The 15,239-nt window shown below is 42.9% G+C and overlaps 1 protein-coding gene across 9 annotated transcripts in view; it reads right to left on the bottom strand.

The window, feature by feature from the left end:
• UBR5 (ubiquitin protein ligase E3 component n-recognin 5) overlaps positions 1–15,239 on the bottom strand; it is a 157,657-nt gene that overhangs the window by 57,340 nt on the left and 85,078 nt on the right. For all 9 annotated transcript variants that reach the window (XM_070075377.1, XM_070075376.1, XM_070075375.1 and 6 more), the window contains exons 12-20: positions 14,852–15,006; positions 14,043–14,160; positions 9,285–9,469; positions 7,107–7,216; positions 4,854–4,966; positions 3,512–3,655; positions 3,312–3,423; positions 2,917–3,071; positions 2,463–2,660 (exon numbers count right to left, since the gene is read on the bottom strand). In XM_070075377.1, coding sequence (XP_069931478.1) covers positions 2,463–2,660; positions 2,917–3,071; positions 3,312–3,423; positions 3,512–3,655; positions 4,854–4,966; positions 7,107–7,216; positions 9,285–9,469; positions 14,043–14,160; positions 14,852–15,006 — 1,290 coding nt within the window. The remainder of the gene's footprint in view (positions 1–2,462; positions 2,661–2,916; positions 3,072–3,311; positions 3,424–3,511; positions 3,656–4,853; positions 4,967–7,106; positions 7,217–9,284; positions 9,470–14,042; positions 14,161–14,851; positions 15,007–15,239) is intronic.

Consider the following 15,239-nt stretch of genomic DNA (forward strand, 5'->3'; position numbering starts at 1 on the left):
AGGGCACAGAGTTAAGTAAAAAATGTCTTGCGTCTACTGTGCGGTAAGTACTAGTCTCTGAGGTACACAGACATGCTGGCTGTCTATCCTTACTGGGCTGATTAAGTGCAGGTGTCACACAATCAAATGCCCAACTTTGAAGTAACAAAAACGGGAGAGGGAGGCTGTGGGTAAAACAAGCCCTACAATAAATGGCAACAAAATGACTCAGCAACAAACTGCAGGTCATAGGGACTGCAATGAACTTGAGCGAATACAAACAGGATGGAAAAGCCGGAGTCTAATGTTTTCATGAGGTGGGTATAAGGGGGCCTACTTTTACCAGGTCTCATTTTTCACAAGCAACTGAAAGTCTGGATTCTAAAATATCAAACTCTATGATGTTAATGAGTGGACGACTATTTCTAGGGGTCAAGTTCAGATCACAGTCATCTCCTTGTCCTTGCCCCCTGTGGTTTGGAACTGTCAGTCTAGATTATAATCCCAGATGTACGAAAATATGTCTACAAACAACAACTCAGGAGCTCTCAGGAACACCTGCAGTCAGTCTTACTTTGGGTGCAGCTCCAAGCAGGGGCAAGCACTGCTATGGGGTGCAGACTTGGGAAGTGCCCACATCCCACACCGGAGTGATGGCAGGAGTCTCGGCTGTGCTCTCAATTCCAGCTTCCTGTAATGAGCACCCTGGGAGGCAGCAGGTGATGGCTTAAGCAGTTGGGTCTGTGACATGTATGTGGGAGACCCAGATTGAGTGCCAGGCTCCCAGCCCCAGCTGTTACAGACATTTAGGGAGTAAACCTGATGAGAGATCCACACCATGGCCTGCCTCACTCTGTCTTTCAAGTAAATCGTTGAAAAGAAGTTTTAATACAAAGTTTACTAACCACCTCTAACCTACTGAGGGGTGTATGTCCCCCTATTATGCTACATTTCCACCCTTTATAGAAAATTCTCCAGTTCCTCACCTCCCATTCTCTGCATACCTCACACTAATCAAGCTTTCATGCCCGCTGTCAACAATAAAGGAGATAGTGTCAAACCCACAAGTCAGTACTCAGTACCCAGTTTATCCAGTCTTTAGCATCACTTACCATACCTGATTGCTACATCTTGACACATACTCCTCATTTGGCTTCTAGAATTCCCCTGAGTCCAGCTGTCCTCCAACTCTTATGGATGACCCTTCTTGATCTCGTATGCATGTTCTCAAAATGTTATCATCCTGACACTTAAATGATACGAGTATTCTCACGGCTCAGTCCTTGGACCTTTCATCCACAATACTGATGATCCTCAGTGTAATTCCTTTAAATAACAGCCCCATGTCTATTTCCCCTTCCTGGCTTTTAGACTCAGGTATCTATCTTTTTCTCTCTCATCTCCTCTTTGGCTGAAAGCCTGAACTTTACAAGTCTAAAAACCAACTTTCTGATGCCACCCCCTACTTACTGAACCTTTCCTCACCTGACAGGCCTCATCTTCAGAAATGGCAACTTCGTTCTCTCAAAATCTTTTGTCTTCTCACTTCCTGTAACTGCCATTACTTCCTGTAGCCATCAGCACACCCTGTTGGTTCTACTTTCAAAACATATCTAGTGTACCTACAGTGTCATCACTGGGCCAAGTCCATATCAACTCTCACCCACATTACTTTAACAGCTTCCTAACTTGTCTCTGAAATTTCACCCTGTCCCTCTAAGTACACCCAGCATGTCATCAGGTGCTCTTTTAAAGACCACATCAGTCTTCAAACTGCTCCAACATCTTTCAATGATGAGAACGAAAACTCTATATTTCATAAATACTCAACTGCAGCACACTAAAAATTAAACTCATCCTCTTCCCTTACCAGTTGTTTCTCCTACTATATTTCCTCTCTAAAATCAACCACCCTCAAGACAAAAGCTTTTTAACTCTTTTATTTATTGGTGATATCCAGTTACCAAGCTTTATAGCTTCTATATTCTTAAGATCTCTGAAATTTCCAAGAGTTCAATCTAGATAATTGTTTTTGTCTAACCTGGATTATTCTTACCTGTAAGATCTCTAAATTTCCATTATCCAATACCTGTTTTTTAAAAACCCACCCTTTATAGAAGATCTTTTCTAAAAAGCTGATCTTCCCATTTATCTACTTAAAATTATACCACTTTGAGGTTTCAGGGTAAAGTCAGGCCCTTTAGGATTAGCACACAGGTACCCCTCACAGTGCCTCTCTCCAGCCTCATCCACTGCTCCTCACTGACACATAAAATCCCTACTTCTTGGACCTATCAAAAAATGTACACATTCTCCCAACTCTACATTATACTCACTGGTTTGTTTTGTTATCCTAACACACTACTAATAGTAACTCTTGGAAGGCAGGAAGGGGCAATGAAGGATCTACTCGAGACTGTTTCCATATGCTTCAGCAGTGTCGTCTACATCAGAATGCCATGTACTTTCAGAATTCCAATTACCTCCACAGCCATGATGATGACAGCAGCTTTCTTTTTGATTGTTGAATTGGCAGGAAGATTTATTAAAGAATGCACACCCATTCCAAGACTACTAATAGGTGGAAGATCAAGCCAATCAGGATCTCTTATTCCTCCCATGCAATCTTTAGCCATTGGATAGATGGTACCATTTCCATCTCGAAGAATAATAGGAGATTCCTATACATAGAGGGAAATAATAAAGTTTGGCTATATATAAAAACTCTGATTTTCACAATAGTATATTACTTTTCTAAGTAGATACCAGTAATAATCGTCAGTAATACTGATCAAATAAGAAACTTACTATAAGGATCTATTAAATATCCCACATTCTTTAATAGTTTGATAACAAGCAAACCAAATACAAACCCTAACCTTCACAACGATAACAGTGTTTCCCTAGCATTTCTCTCAAGCAAACATGAGCCTTTACCTGTCCAGCAGTGAAAATGGCGACATTCCTCTCATTCTGACCAAGGAAGGCGATGCTGCTTGTAGGGAAATTATTCTCCTGTTCAGCTTTTCCCGTAGCCAGATCAAAGATACAGTAGCGTACCCAATTTCCAGTCTTCAGAACAGCATGCACACCTTGCGGGGGAAAGAAGTGATAGAAGCTGTTACACAGTCAGTCACTTGGACGAGTACTGAGCAGATGCTCACAGCCCTGGCCACAAGGGTAAGTCAATTCAGACACACACAGTTCCTTCCACAATCTTACACAGGAGGACAAAATCTGTCACTGCCCGAACACTTGGCCCTACTCCCATTTCCTGCCGGGGCAGTGAGTGTGGTACAGAGAAGGGACACTGGTAAAACTTAAATCTTCACCTTTGGAATCTACATTCACTGCTAATATTTCTGTTTTTTCAGGTATGCAAAGCTTTTTAGGCGTCCTTTGGAAACAGTCCGGAACTTTTGGCGTTCCTCCAGTTTTGACAACCTGTATGACAAAAAAGAAACTGACTCTTAGTGAACACATTCAAGGAGTCAGCCCCACGTTTACCTGCTCAGTGGCTCTGCACACCCACCTGCAGTTCATCAATTCTCAGTAACCTGCAATCCTGCAGGAGAGACGAAGGGTCGGCGTCGGGACCGGAGCTGCTCTGACAGGTTGTGTTGCTGGATGTTCCTGGAAACTTCACAGCAACATAGGCACCGTCCACTTTTAACACCTAGAAGTACGGGCACACACATTGAGTAGTAACAACAGCTTATATGAAATCAACATACAAAATCTCTTCAATGAACTAGCTTAACTTAAAAGGTATTTAACTCCTTAAGAGAATGTTTCTTCAGTGATAACCAGGTTATAAAATTAACCTGGACAGACTCATTAAAGCTTTGCTGTTGATGTCTATATTCAGAGAAAAACCAACTCATGCAGCCAATACAGCCTATGAATGTTTAGCAATCAACTGAAAAATTCAAACATGACCCAAGAACATCTCCCACCTTCCCTCATTACTAGCCATACTGTGTGACACTGTGTGACAGTTATCAGCGCCATCCACTACAGTAAGCAGCAGCCCTCAGTGGCTATTGAGAATCTGAAATTAAGTGAACGTGGCTGAGAAGGTCTGTGATGTTATTCCAGTTTAATACATGTAAACACCACATACACACAGGACTTGACACCCGGGGATCTCAGTCCCGCACTCTTTGTCCAAACATCAACACTTCTAATCTGGAGCCAGTGTAAGCTTCTCAGAAGAAAACACTTAACCATAATTATACACTGCAGTTAATCAGATGGCGTGCTGTATGACAAAGGCCTTTATAAACCATTCAGTATGGCGCTCCGGCCCTTTGCTTCAATTATATACAGAAGACCGTCAAGTTTTGGACACTAAAGAGCATCAGGAAAAACCTTTAGTTCGCAGATATCCTACAGCTGTGGGTTTACTCGGTACTGCATGGAGAGAAAGTGAAATGAAGGACACTACAGTGACGGCCTCCACCTACTCGGACTCCAGGACAAACCCTCTTCAGGAGGAGAGGGGGAAATGCAAGGCTGTGTAACCAAACTACTAAGTTCTTTCAGCATTAAGGATGAATCATCAAAAGATTATGTATCTCCATGCAACTTTTCAGTAAATGTGCAATGACTCCACAGTAACACGTCTGAGTTCTTGTTATGATAAAAGCCACACAAGCTCAGTGAGGAACATCATCTCTTCATCTCTCGGGCACAGAAGAGAGACAGAGCAGAGATGCATCTGATTCAGGGATGGAACCGAAGAAGCCGCTGAAGCCGATACATAGAAAACAGCCCAGGAAGACAGGGCAAACACCACGCACCGACCACGAATGCTGGCATAACCAGTATAGCAGCTCCTGCGAGGAATCAGCTCTAAGATATTTGGAACAAACCTTGCCAACAGGAACATTCTTAACATCTTCCACAAAGACGACCTCACGAAGAGACCACTGCTCTTCGTTCACCTTTTCCTCCTCTTTCGGGGCAGGGGTCGACCGGCGGCGTTCTTAGACAACAACAAAATGGTAAGTACCAAAAAGAAAACGTGAAAGAGACTTTATAGATTTCATCTACATATATGAAAATCGCTCATTTTTAAAGGGATACATAACTGAGGCTTCTAGATAAAAATGTCATGAATGACTGCTTTCTGGAGTTTTATGACCAACTTCTTCTTCTTCTTTTTTTTTTTTTTTTTTTTTTTGACAGGCGGAGTCGACAGTGAGAGAGACAGAGAGAAAGGTCTTCCTTTTGCCGTTGGTTCACCCTCCAATGGCCACCGTAGCCAGCGCATCACGCTGATCCGAAGGCAGGAGCCAGGTGCTTCCTCCTGGTCTCCCATGCGGGTGTAGGGCCCAAGCAGTTGGGCCATCCTCCACTGCACTCCCGGGCCACAGCAGAGAGCTGGCCTGGAAGAGGGGCAACCGGGACAGAATCCGGCGCCCCGACCGGGACTAGAACCCGGTGTGCCGGCGCCACAAGGCGGAGGATTAGCCTAGTGAGCCACGGCACTGGTTTATGACCAACTTCTACTTCAAATAAATTCACAGGAAAGAAACTACAACTGTTAATGCCTTCCTACACTAACATCACTACAAACAAGAAATACACATGTATTTTGGACTCAAAACTTAGGGTGACTAAACCAAGGCTTAAAAAAGAGGACTTGATAGGCTGTTCTATGTCCTCAAAGACTATCATGTGGGGCCGGTGCTGCAGCATAGCGGGTAAAACCACCTCCTGCAGTGCCAGCATTCCATATGGGCGCCGGTTTGAGTCCTGGCTGCTCCACTTCAAATCCAGCTCTCTGCTATGGCCTGGGAAAGCAGTGGAGGATGGCCCAAACCTGCACCTGTGTGGGAGACCCAAAAGAATCTCCTGGCTCCTAGCTTCAGATCAGCCCAGTTCTGGCCGGCTACTGCACCCATCTGGGGAGTGAACCAACAGATGGAATACCTTTCTCTCTGTGCCTCTGCCTCTCTGTAACTCTGCCTTTCAAATAAATAAATAAATGAAAACTATAATGTAGCTGTTGAAGTTTAATTTTAAATTTCCTCAGCTGTAAAATAACTACTCTAGTGGGTGGATTATGGAATAGTGGGTAAAGCCTCTATCAGCGATTCTGGCAACCCATATGGGCACAAGTTAGAGTCTAGGCTGCTCCTCTTCTGATCCAGCACCCTGCTAATGGCCTAGGAAAAGCAGCAGAGGATGGTCCAAGTGCTTGGGCCCCTGCCCCCTTATGGAAAACCCAGACGGAGTTCTAGCCTTCTAGTTTCAGCCTGGTCCAGGCTCAGCTGTTGTGGCATCTGGGGAGTGAACCAGAGGATGGAAGACCTCTCTCTCTCTCTCCCCACCTCCCACCCTCCGTTCCTCTTTCCCTTTTAAAAATAAATAAATAAACTGAGCCGGCGCCGTGATTCAACAGGCTAATCCTCCGCCTTGCGGTGCCGACACATCGGGTTCTAGTCCCGGTCGGGGTGCCAGATTCTGTCCCGGTTGCCCCTCTTCCAGACCAGCTCTCTGCTGTGGCCCGGGAGTGCAGTGGAGGATGGCCCAAGTGCTTGGGTCCCTGCACCCCATGGGAGACCAGGAGAAGCACCTGGCTCCTGCCATCGGATCAGCGCAGTGCGCCAGCCGCAGTGCACCGGCCGCGGCGGCCATTGGAGGGTGAACCAACGGCACAGGAAGACCTTTCTCTCTGTCTCTCTCTCTCACTGTCCACTCTGCCTGTCAAAAATAAATAAATAAATAAATAAACAAACTACACTATAAAATCAAAACTTCAGCTCCATGGTACAATAGTGAGTCTAGGTTTACAAACTCTATAAATCTGCGCACAAGTTGCAGCCACGCTGTAACCAATGTGTGTAAGAGTCTCGGGGGGAGGGGGAGGGGCGCAGGCAGGGGGGCAGGTACTCTACCTAGAGGCATGTCATTTCCTTCTACCACTGCCATGAAGTTTAGATATTATAGTCAACACTGTACAAACTACTTTTTAATTTAAATAAAGCTGTACAAAAAATCTACTAGAAACTTATATAAAAAGGATTTTTCAAACGCTAAGAGCTGCCTCAAGCAAGAAACAAACTGAACATAGCTCTTGGGCTCTGATTCGGGCATCGCGAACTTCACATAAAACTTACTGTATGGCATTGAGGCGCTGCTGGCAATGGAGGAGGCATCACTGCACGTGGATGCTGGAGATGGGGGAGGACCCATTTCCGTTTTCACTGGCTCCTGCTTACTTTCAGGCCTAAGAGAAGAAAGAAGATTCTCCTTATATTCACGAAAGCAGTGAAAGATGGCCCAGGTACTAGGGCCTTGCACCCACATGGGAGAACTGGAAGAAGCTCCTGGCTTCAGTGTGGCCTAGTCCTGGCCATTGCGTCCACTTGGGGAGTGAACCAGCAGATGGAAGAGCAATCTCTCTCTTCTCTCTCTCTGCCTTTCAAATAAATAAATAAATCTTAAATATGAAATTACGTATAGCAACTATACAAAATTCTACAAATGGTAAAAAAAAAAAATAATTTATCACAAGGCAGCAATTTGTTTTTAGCTAGAAAACTAAATTACAAATTTGTTATTCATTTCATTCTGAAACAAATAATCTGGTATTTTTATTTATTAATTATTTTTGAAAGGCAGAGAGAGAGAGAGAGAGATCTCATCAGCTGCTTTGCTTCTCATGCCCACAATAGCAGGGCTGGGTCACACTGAAGCTAGGAGCTCAGAACTCCATCCAGGTCTGTCACGTCAGTGTCAAATCCTCGAGTGATCACCAGCTGCCTGCCAGGATATGCATTAGCAGGAAGCTGGAACAGGAAGCAGAGCAGAGGCCTGAACCCAGGCACTATGACATAAGTTGCAGACAACCCAAGTGGCATCTTAACCACCGCCCCAAATGCCTTGCTTCACATTATCTTTTCTATTAAAAACATTTTTAATTACTGACTTTAAATTTACGAAACAGGCCGGTGCCGTGGCTCAATAGGCTAATCCTCCACCTTGCGGCGCCTGCACACCGGGTTCTAGTCCCGGTCGGGGCGTCGGATTCTGTCCCGGTTGCCCCTCTTCCAGGCCAGCTCTCTGCTATGGCCAGGGAGTGCAGTGGAGGATGGCCCAGGTGCTTGGGCCCTGCACCCCACGGGAGACCAGGAAAAGCACCTGGCTCCTGGCTCCTGCCATCAGATCAGCGCGGTGCGCCGGCTGCAGCGGCGGCCATTGGAGGGTGAACCAACGGCAAAGGAAGACCTTTCTCTCTCTCTCTCTCTCTCTCACTGTCCACTCTGCCTGTCAAAAAAAAAAAAAAAAAAAAAAAAAAATTTACGAAACAAAAATTCTGAGGTGGTACTCTGTCGAGTTCCCATATACCCTCACTCCATTTTCCCTTTTAACTTTCCATATTAGTATATTTGTCACAATTAATGAACCATACCCAGCTTCAATGATTTTTCTTTTTAAAAGATTTATTTATTAGAAAGGCAGGTAGAAAGAGAGAGAAACAAAGACAGAGATCTATCACCTATGGTTAACTCCCAAAATTGCCACAATAACCAGGGCTGGGCCAGGCCAAAGCCAGTAGCCAGGCACTCCATCAGGTTGCTACATGGATGGCAAGGGCCCAAGCACTTGGGTTATCCTCTGCTGCCATCCCAGGTGCATTAACAGGAAGCCAGATCCGGGATGTAGCTTAACAAACCGAACCACAATCCCAACCTCTCCATTTTTTTGTTTTTGTTTTTTTTTTTTTTAAAACCAAACTCTTTATCCTTCCCATCCCACCAAGCCTCTAAGTTAACAACATTCTGTGTTCAGAATGTTGAACTTTCTTCATTCAGCCAATTTTTGCTTCTGTATGTAAGGGAGAACACCACGTATTTGTCGTTCTGTGTCTGGTTTATGACACTCAACATGACATCTTCCAGCTCTAAGAATTTTGTTGCAAATGCAAGAGTTCATTCTTTTTTTATAACTGAATAATATTCCAGTGTGTGTGTGTGTGTGTGTGTGTGTGTGTGTAAAACACATTTTCTTTATCCATTCCTCTGATTATTCACACCTTGGCCAAGTCTGCATCTTGGCTACTGTGAACAGTGCTGCTATACAAACGTGGTGGATCCCACAGCATCTTTTAATTTCATTTTCCCACAAACCTTTCAAAGCACCCTCACACAAATATTAAGCAAGCTGAAAATGGCAAAAACTTAGCAATTCCCAAATTCTGTCACTGTACACTTCTAAGTCTTCCTTTATTAATCCCATACAGATCAAATAAGATACTGACATAAACACACGATTAGTTAGGAGAAAGTACTTACTTAGTTTCCGTAGTTTTGCTAGCTTTTTCCATGCTTTTCAAGCTCTCAGGAGATCTAAGTTGAAATCTACAGCTATCATTCATATTCCAAACTGACTCCATTAAAACACCAACTTTAGGAATTCCAGCGCTAATCGAAAATGCAACTGCTCCAGCATGATAAAGAGGATTATTTCTTAAGCATACCTAGCAAACAAAGAAAATCACCACCAAGTTGAAGTCACTTTAAACCAAACTCGATTCTTTCAGCTGCATGACAATGCAATACATGCAAGTACTGCTTCCTGGCTTTCCCAGACAGTCTTACCATCAGTTAGGCTGAAAACACTGACTTAGAGCTCTGTCAAGAAAGCACAGTCCTGAAGTTCATGAGTGGGAATAATTTCAGCTACCTGCTCAAAATTTATCATTAGCTTCAATTACACTTCATTTCCTGTAATCTGAAATTACTCTTTTAAAATTCATGATGCTATTATAAGGGTTCTACAACTTCATTTCTATCAATGTTTATTTCCCCCAGAGTCTTGTTTTTTACTAACCAAAAGCTTTGTGGATATTATAATTTTTCTTTTAAATGAACAAAGAAAATATAAACATTACTGTTAGGAATTCTGCCACGGAGTAACTTCAGACCATCCTCTGAAAACCAACTGCCTGTCAGATGCTATTACCAAACATACCAACCACCGTGCCATATGAAATAGGAACATGATTTCTGGGGATCTCTTTTGATCTCTCCAATAGCCCAATACTACTGGCATTCTGTTCATTAACAAATTATTACATTACACTTGACCAGTGGCATATATGAAGGTTACAGTTTTTATTGTGGCTTATAAATACTGGAAACACAAGCAGATAGCAATACATTTAAACTAGAGTCCCGGCTGCTCCATTTCCAAGCCAGCTCCTGCTAAAGTGCCTGAGAAAGCAATAGAAGATGGCTGAGCCCTTGCGCCCTGCACCATGTGGGAGACCCGGAAGAAGCTGCGGGATCTTGCATTCAAATCGGCCCAGCTCCAGCTGCTGCAGCCGTTTGGGGAGCAAGCCAGCAGATGGAAGGTATTTCTGCCTCTGCCTCTCTGTAACTCTGCCTTTCAAATAAATAAATAAATCATAAAAGTGCACAGGGCAGGGGTGGGGGGGAGTGTGGGTGCTGGCATTGTAGCATAGCAGGTAAAGCCACTGCCAGTGATGCTGTGGATGGAAGACATCTCTCTATCTCCCTTTCAAATAAGTAAAATAAATCTTTAAAAAAGAGAGAGAGAGAGAGAGAGAGAGAGAGAGAGAGAGAGATGTCAGCATTGTGGTGTCGTAGGCTATGCCTCCACCTGTGGCACCAGCATCCCATACGGGCGCTGGTTCAAGTCTCCGCTGCTTCACTTCCAATCCTCTGCTAATGGCCTGGAAAAGCAGTGGAAGATGGCCCTAGTGCTTGGGCCACTGCCTGGCCCAAGAGCCAAGCTCCTGGCTCCTGGCTTTGGATGCATTCAGCTCCAACCACTGCCATCATTTGTGAAGTGAACAAGTGGATGGAAGACCTTTCTGTCTCTCCCTCTTTGTCCATAACTCTATTGCTCAAATAAATAAAATCTTTAAATGTGTGTGTGTGTGTGTGTGTATTCACACCAATCTGTGAATGTAGGTGTAGCTGACCAACAGTTCTTTCTGATATTAACACAGGAACATTTTCCTGAGACCTCCAGTTTTCTACAGCTTTAAAACAAAATCTTAGTTCTCCATCCAAGAATTTTAATATGCTTTCACCAATTTAACACCAAAAAAATTTTTTTTAAGATTTATTTATTTGAAAATCAGAGTTCGTGGCGGGGGGGGGGGGGGGGGAACGACGACAGAGATAGTTCATCCTCTGGTTCATTCCCCAAGTGGCTGAAATGGCCAGGGTAGAACCAGGCAGAAGCCAGGAGCTTCATCAGGGTCTCCCATGTGGGTGGCAGGGCCAAAGCACTTGGGCATTTTCTGCTGCTTTTCCCAGGCCATTAACAGGGAGTTGGATTGGAAGTGGAGTAGCCAAGGCTTGAAGCAGCACCATGTGGGATGCTGGCACTGCAGGCAGAGGCTTTACCCATATATGCCACAGCACCAGCCCCAATACCAATATATTTTATTGCAAGCTTTTCTTCAGCATGTTTTTGTTTTCTAACGTCTCTTCATACAGTAATGCAATCCCACCTGCTAATAAGTTAGCTGCTATGCCATCCTACTATAATACGAGTCCAGCTGACAAGAAACTTTGACAACAGAAATTAGGATTTGAACTAAATAGGAAAAGAGAAGTACCCAGAGGAGAGAAGTAGAAAGAGCAGCAGTGAGAAAAGAAAAAAAGTGAGAAGAGGAAAGAGACAGGAGGGTGCAAACAGAGGCACAGTACAAGTCCTGGGCAACACAGGTCACATAAATAACTGAACCAGCACAACAATGCAGAACAGCACAAAGTGACTGAGAACTTTCTAATCAGAAGACCAATAAAAGAGTAAGAACAAGACAACCGTGAAGGGGACTAAACCAACCAACAACCAGTGCCACAAAGAGGAATATGTACACCTAAACTGGGTTTGGAAACTGCAGCTCAGATAGTAACTAACAAGTTCAGATGCAGGAAACAAATAATACTGCCTTAAGGTGATGAGAAAAATCCTGAACTCAAAACACTGCATGAGGAAATTAGCACATTATGCAATGAAAGCTAGCAATTGTCTAACTTTCAATGACTTTGAAATTCTTAAACATTCTTTATAGCAGTTGCTATAATGAATACAGTTGCTATAACGAATACAAGCATCAACTTTAATCATGAAGATAAACAATAAACAGTAATGACAGTTCTCTTTCTCAGGACTCATTCTCATCATTGAGTACTATTTAAGTTTCTCAAAATTCTTGTGACTATGTGGGCCACAACTAGTTTGAATAATCTGTAAGTTAAAACTGATTAAATGTACTAGTAAAGGTGAGAAATTCTTACATACTTAAGAAACAGAAGCCCATATTAATACAAACACGTTTTCAGAAAAATAATTTTCAAAAAATGAGAAAAGTGGCATATTTACATTTTTGCAAATCTAACAACTGCTTTAACAGAAGACAGCTGGATTCTGTCTGCTGTAATCTGTTGTCCATACATTACTGTGACCAAAGTCCCTACGAAGGCCATGCAGCATCACACCTAGCAGTAACTAAGAAGAATAGGTGTCAGGGAGCTGGCAGGAGTCTCTAGACACTTTAAGCACTCAGAGTACTACAGAATCATCTTCAATCCTTGCCTATCTTCCTGCTGGATTATGGTATTTTAACTCTTTATTTGTTGATCTTTATTTAGTAGGACCATTAAGCCTTTAACTATAAAGCTAAAAATATTATTCCAAAAACTTAAGTTGAAAAAAAAAAATCTCCTTCCATAACGTATCTTTATGAGATTAAAACTATCTCAGAACCAAAAAAACCCAGACAAAAAACCAGCAATGGAAGATCCCCATCTCCTGCTTCATAATGACAATCCTTCCTCCAAACCTCAGATGATTCAACTCCCCTGAAATACCTGTTAAATACACTGAGTAGGTCTAGTCCAAGGACCAAACAAAAGAAAACAATCTTTCAGGCAAGGGTAGCTCCAGAATGCATTGGTAAAGTACCAAATGATTCATTTTTATTCTTTTAAAAATGTATTTATTTGAAAATCAGAATGATACAGAGAGACGGAAAGACAGACAGATCTTCCATCCACTAGTTCACTCCTGAAATGGCTACAATGGCCAGGGCTAAAGCCCAGGCAGAAGCTAGGAGCCAGGAGCTTGTACTGGGTCTGCCACAGGATTGCAGGAGTCCAGTCACTTGGGCCATCCTCCACTGTTCTCCCAATCACATTAGCAGGGAGCAGGATCAGAAGTGGAACAGCCGGGACTGCAGACATCAGTTTAATGCACTATCCCACTGCTCCAGCCCCTTCAAACGATTCTGAAAACCAGACAAACAGAGGAGATGCACCCCACAGGAAACCTAAACAATGGGCAACAATCTATAAAAAGAATGAGGGGGCCAGTGTTATGTCCTGGCTGCTCCACTTCCAATCCAGCTCCGTGCTAATGGCCTGTGAAAGGCAGTGGAAGGCGGCCCAAGTGCTTGTGCCCCTGCTACCCATGTAGGAAACCCAAATGAAGCTCCTTGTTTCAGCCTGGCTCAGCCCTCGCCACTTCTGCCACTTGGGGATTGAGCCATTGGATGGAAGACTTCTCTGTAACTCTTTCAAGTAAACATAATCTTGGGGCCAAAAAAGCACATTTACACTATGGGAAGTTGGTCCATCAAATGATGCTCATCCATGAAATTACTCACAGATGGAGAAATTGATTTTTCAGTTTTACTTCTTGATTTCATGTGAAAGGCAGAGCGACACAGAAAGAGGAAAAAACAGAGAAGAGAGGGAGATCTCTTCCATCCACTGGTTTACTCCCCAAATGCCCGCAATAGCTGGGGCTGGGCCAAATCAAAGTCAGAAGCCAAGACACCCAGGCAGGTGGCAAGAACCCAAACCCAAGGACTTGGCTATCAAATGTTGCCTTGAAGTACGAGCAGGAACCTGCTGGGAACTAGAGCAGGACTGCATCCCAGGCACTCTGACATGGGATGCAGGCATCACAAATGGTGACTTGACCCACCGCATCACAATGCTATGCCAAGAAAATGATTCTGGAGTGAAATAACGGCCCTTGAGATAACAGGCTCGATTCTAATTACTTACCTGGGTACCGACAGTAATGTTCGGCATTGAGGAAATACCAGCACTGGATTTAGGCTTCTTATTTTTTGCTCTCGCTTTCTCTAACATTTTTTTCCTTTGACTAAAAGGGACTACACCCCTGAAAAGAAAAACATAAAGTCATCAAATAAGCAGCATATTTAAATCAGTATCTTTAAAAACATATGAAATTACACATATTGTCATTTAAGCATGAGTAGTATTCTTTCTCTAATATGTTGGCCACACAGTATTAAGATGTGCAATTACCCTCAATTGAAACTTTGGCATAAGTTTAACAAATAACTGGATACAGTTTTAATAAACCTTTAGAATTAGAATTAAAAAAGTATCAATTGATATCTTTCTTCCAAGTCATATTTTAATAGACCCCCCCATATATTACTCTGCAAATACAGACTCAAGATCAGAGATAAATCAAGACACCTTCTAATGGTAAAGCTATAATTAAATAAGGCAAACAATTTTCATACAATGAGAAAACAACCTACAACCTATTCAAATTATGTAAAAGCAAAATATGATTATGTAGAAGAATAAGAATACCACTCCCAAATACTAACAATCAGTATCTTTGAGTTTTAAGACTCTACTTTTATTCCACTTCATAGTTTTATAAAATGCAATGATTAGTCACTATGTATGTATTACTTCTATAAATTTACAAGTAAATTTTTTTAATTTACTTTGCAATTTGCCTCTCTGTTAAGCAGTATCTCACGTCTGCCATGCACAGCACGTCTGTGCACAGAACATCCCCAGAGAAGAAGCCCCCCTGCCTACGCACTCACCACCAGTACAAGCTGTTCTCCAGCTGGGCGCAGGTGTACAGAGCACAGCCATGTAAAGAAACTATCCGCTCCCCCTGAAGCTCTGAGTATGTCTGAGCAGTGTGCTCCAATTTAGAAGCCACAGAACTTAAAGTTTCATCCACCCATGTAGCAACCTGAAAAATAAAATATTAGGTTATTCAAAGGTAACTGACCTTTCTAAAAGGACTATGGTCAAAACTAGGGCAAGGCATATACACTCAATTTAAAATTTAAAATTTTCTGAACAAAGGGAAGTATTTCAGAATATGTTCTTAATACAACTAGAATATTTTCTTCACAAAAATAAATCAGAATAGCAGTCACTGAAATAATGTCTAGGGCCATCTTTAAGGCATTAGCCAAAGTG

This window comes from Oryctolagus cuniculus, chromosome 6, assembly GCF_964237555.1.
Source record: "Oryctolagus cuniculus chromosome 6, mOryCun1.1, whole genome shotgun sequence".
In the NCBI taxonomy this organism is placed as follows: Eukaryota; Metazoa; Chordata; class Mammalia; order Lagomorpha; family Leporidae; genus Oryctolagus; species Oryctolagus cuniculus.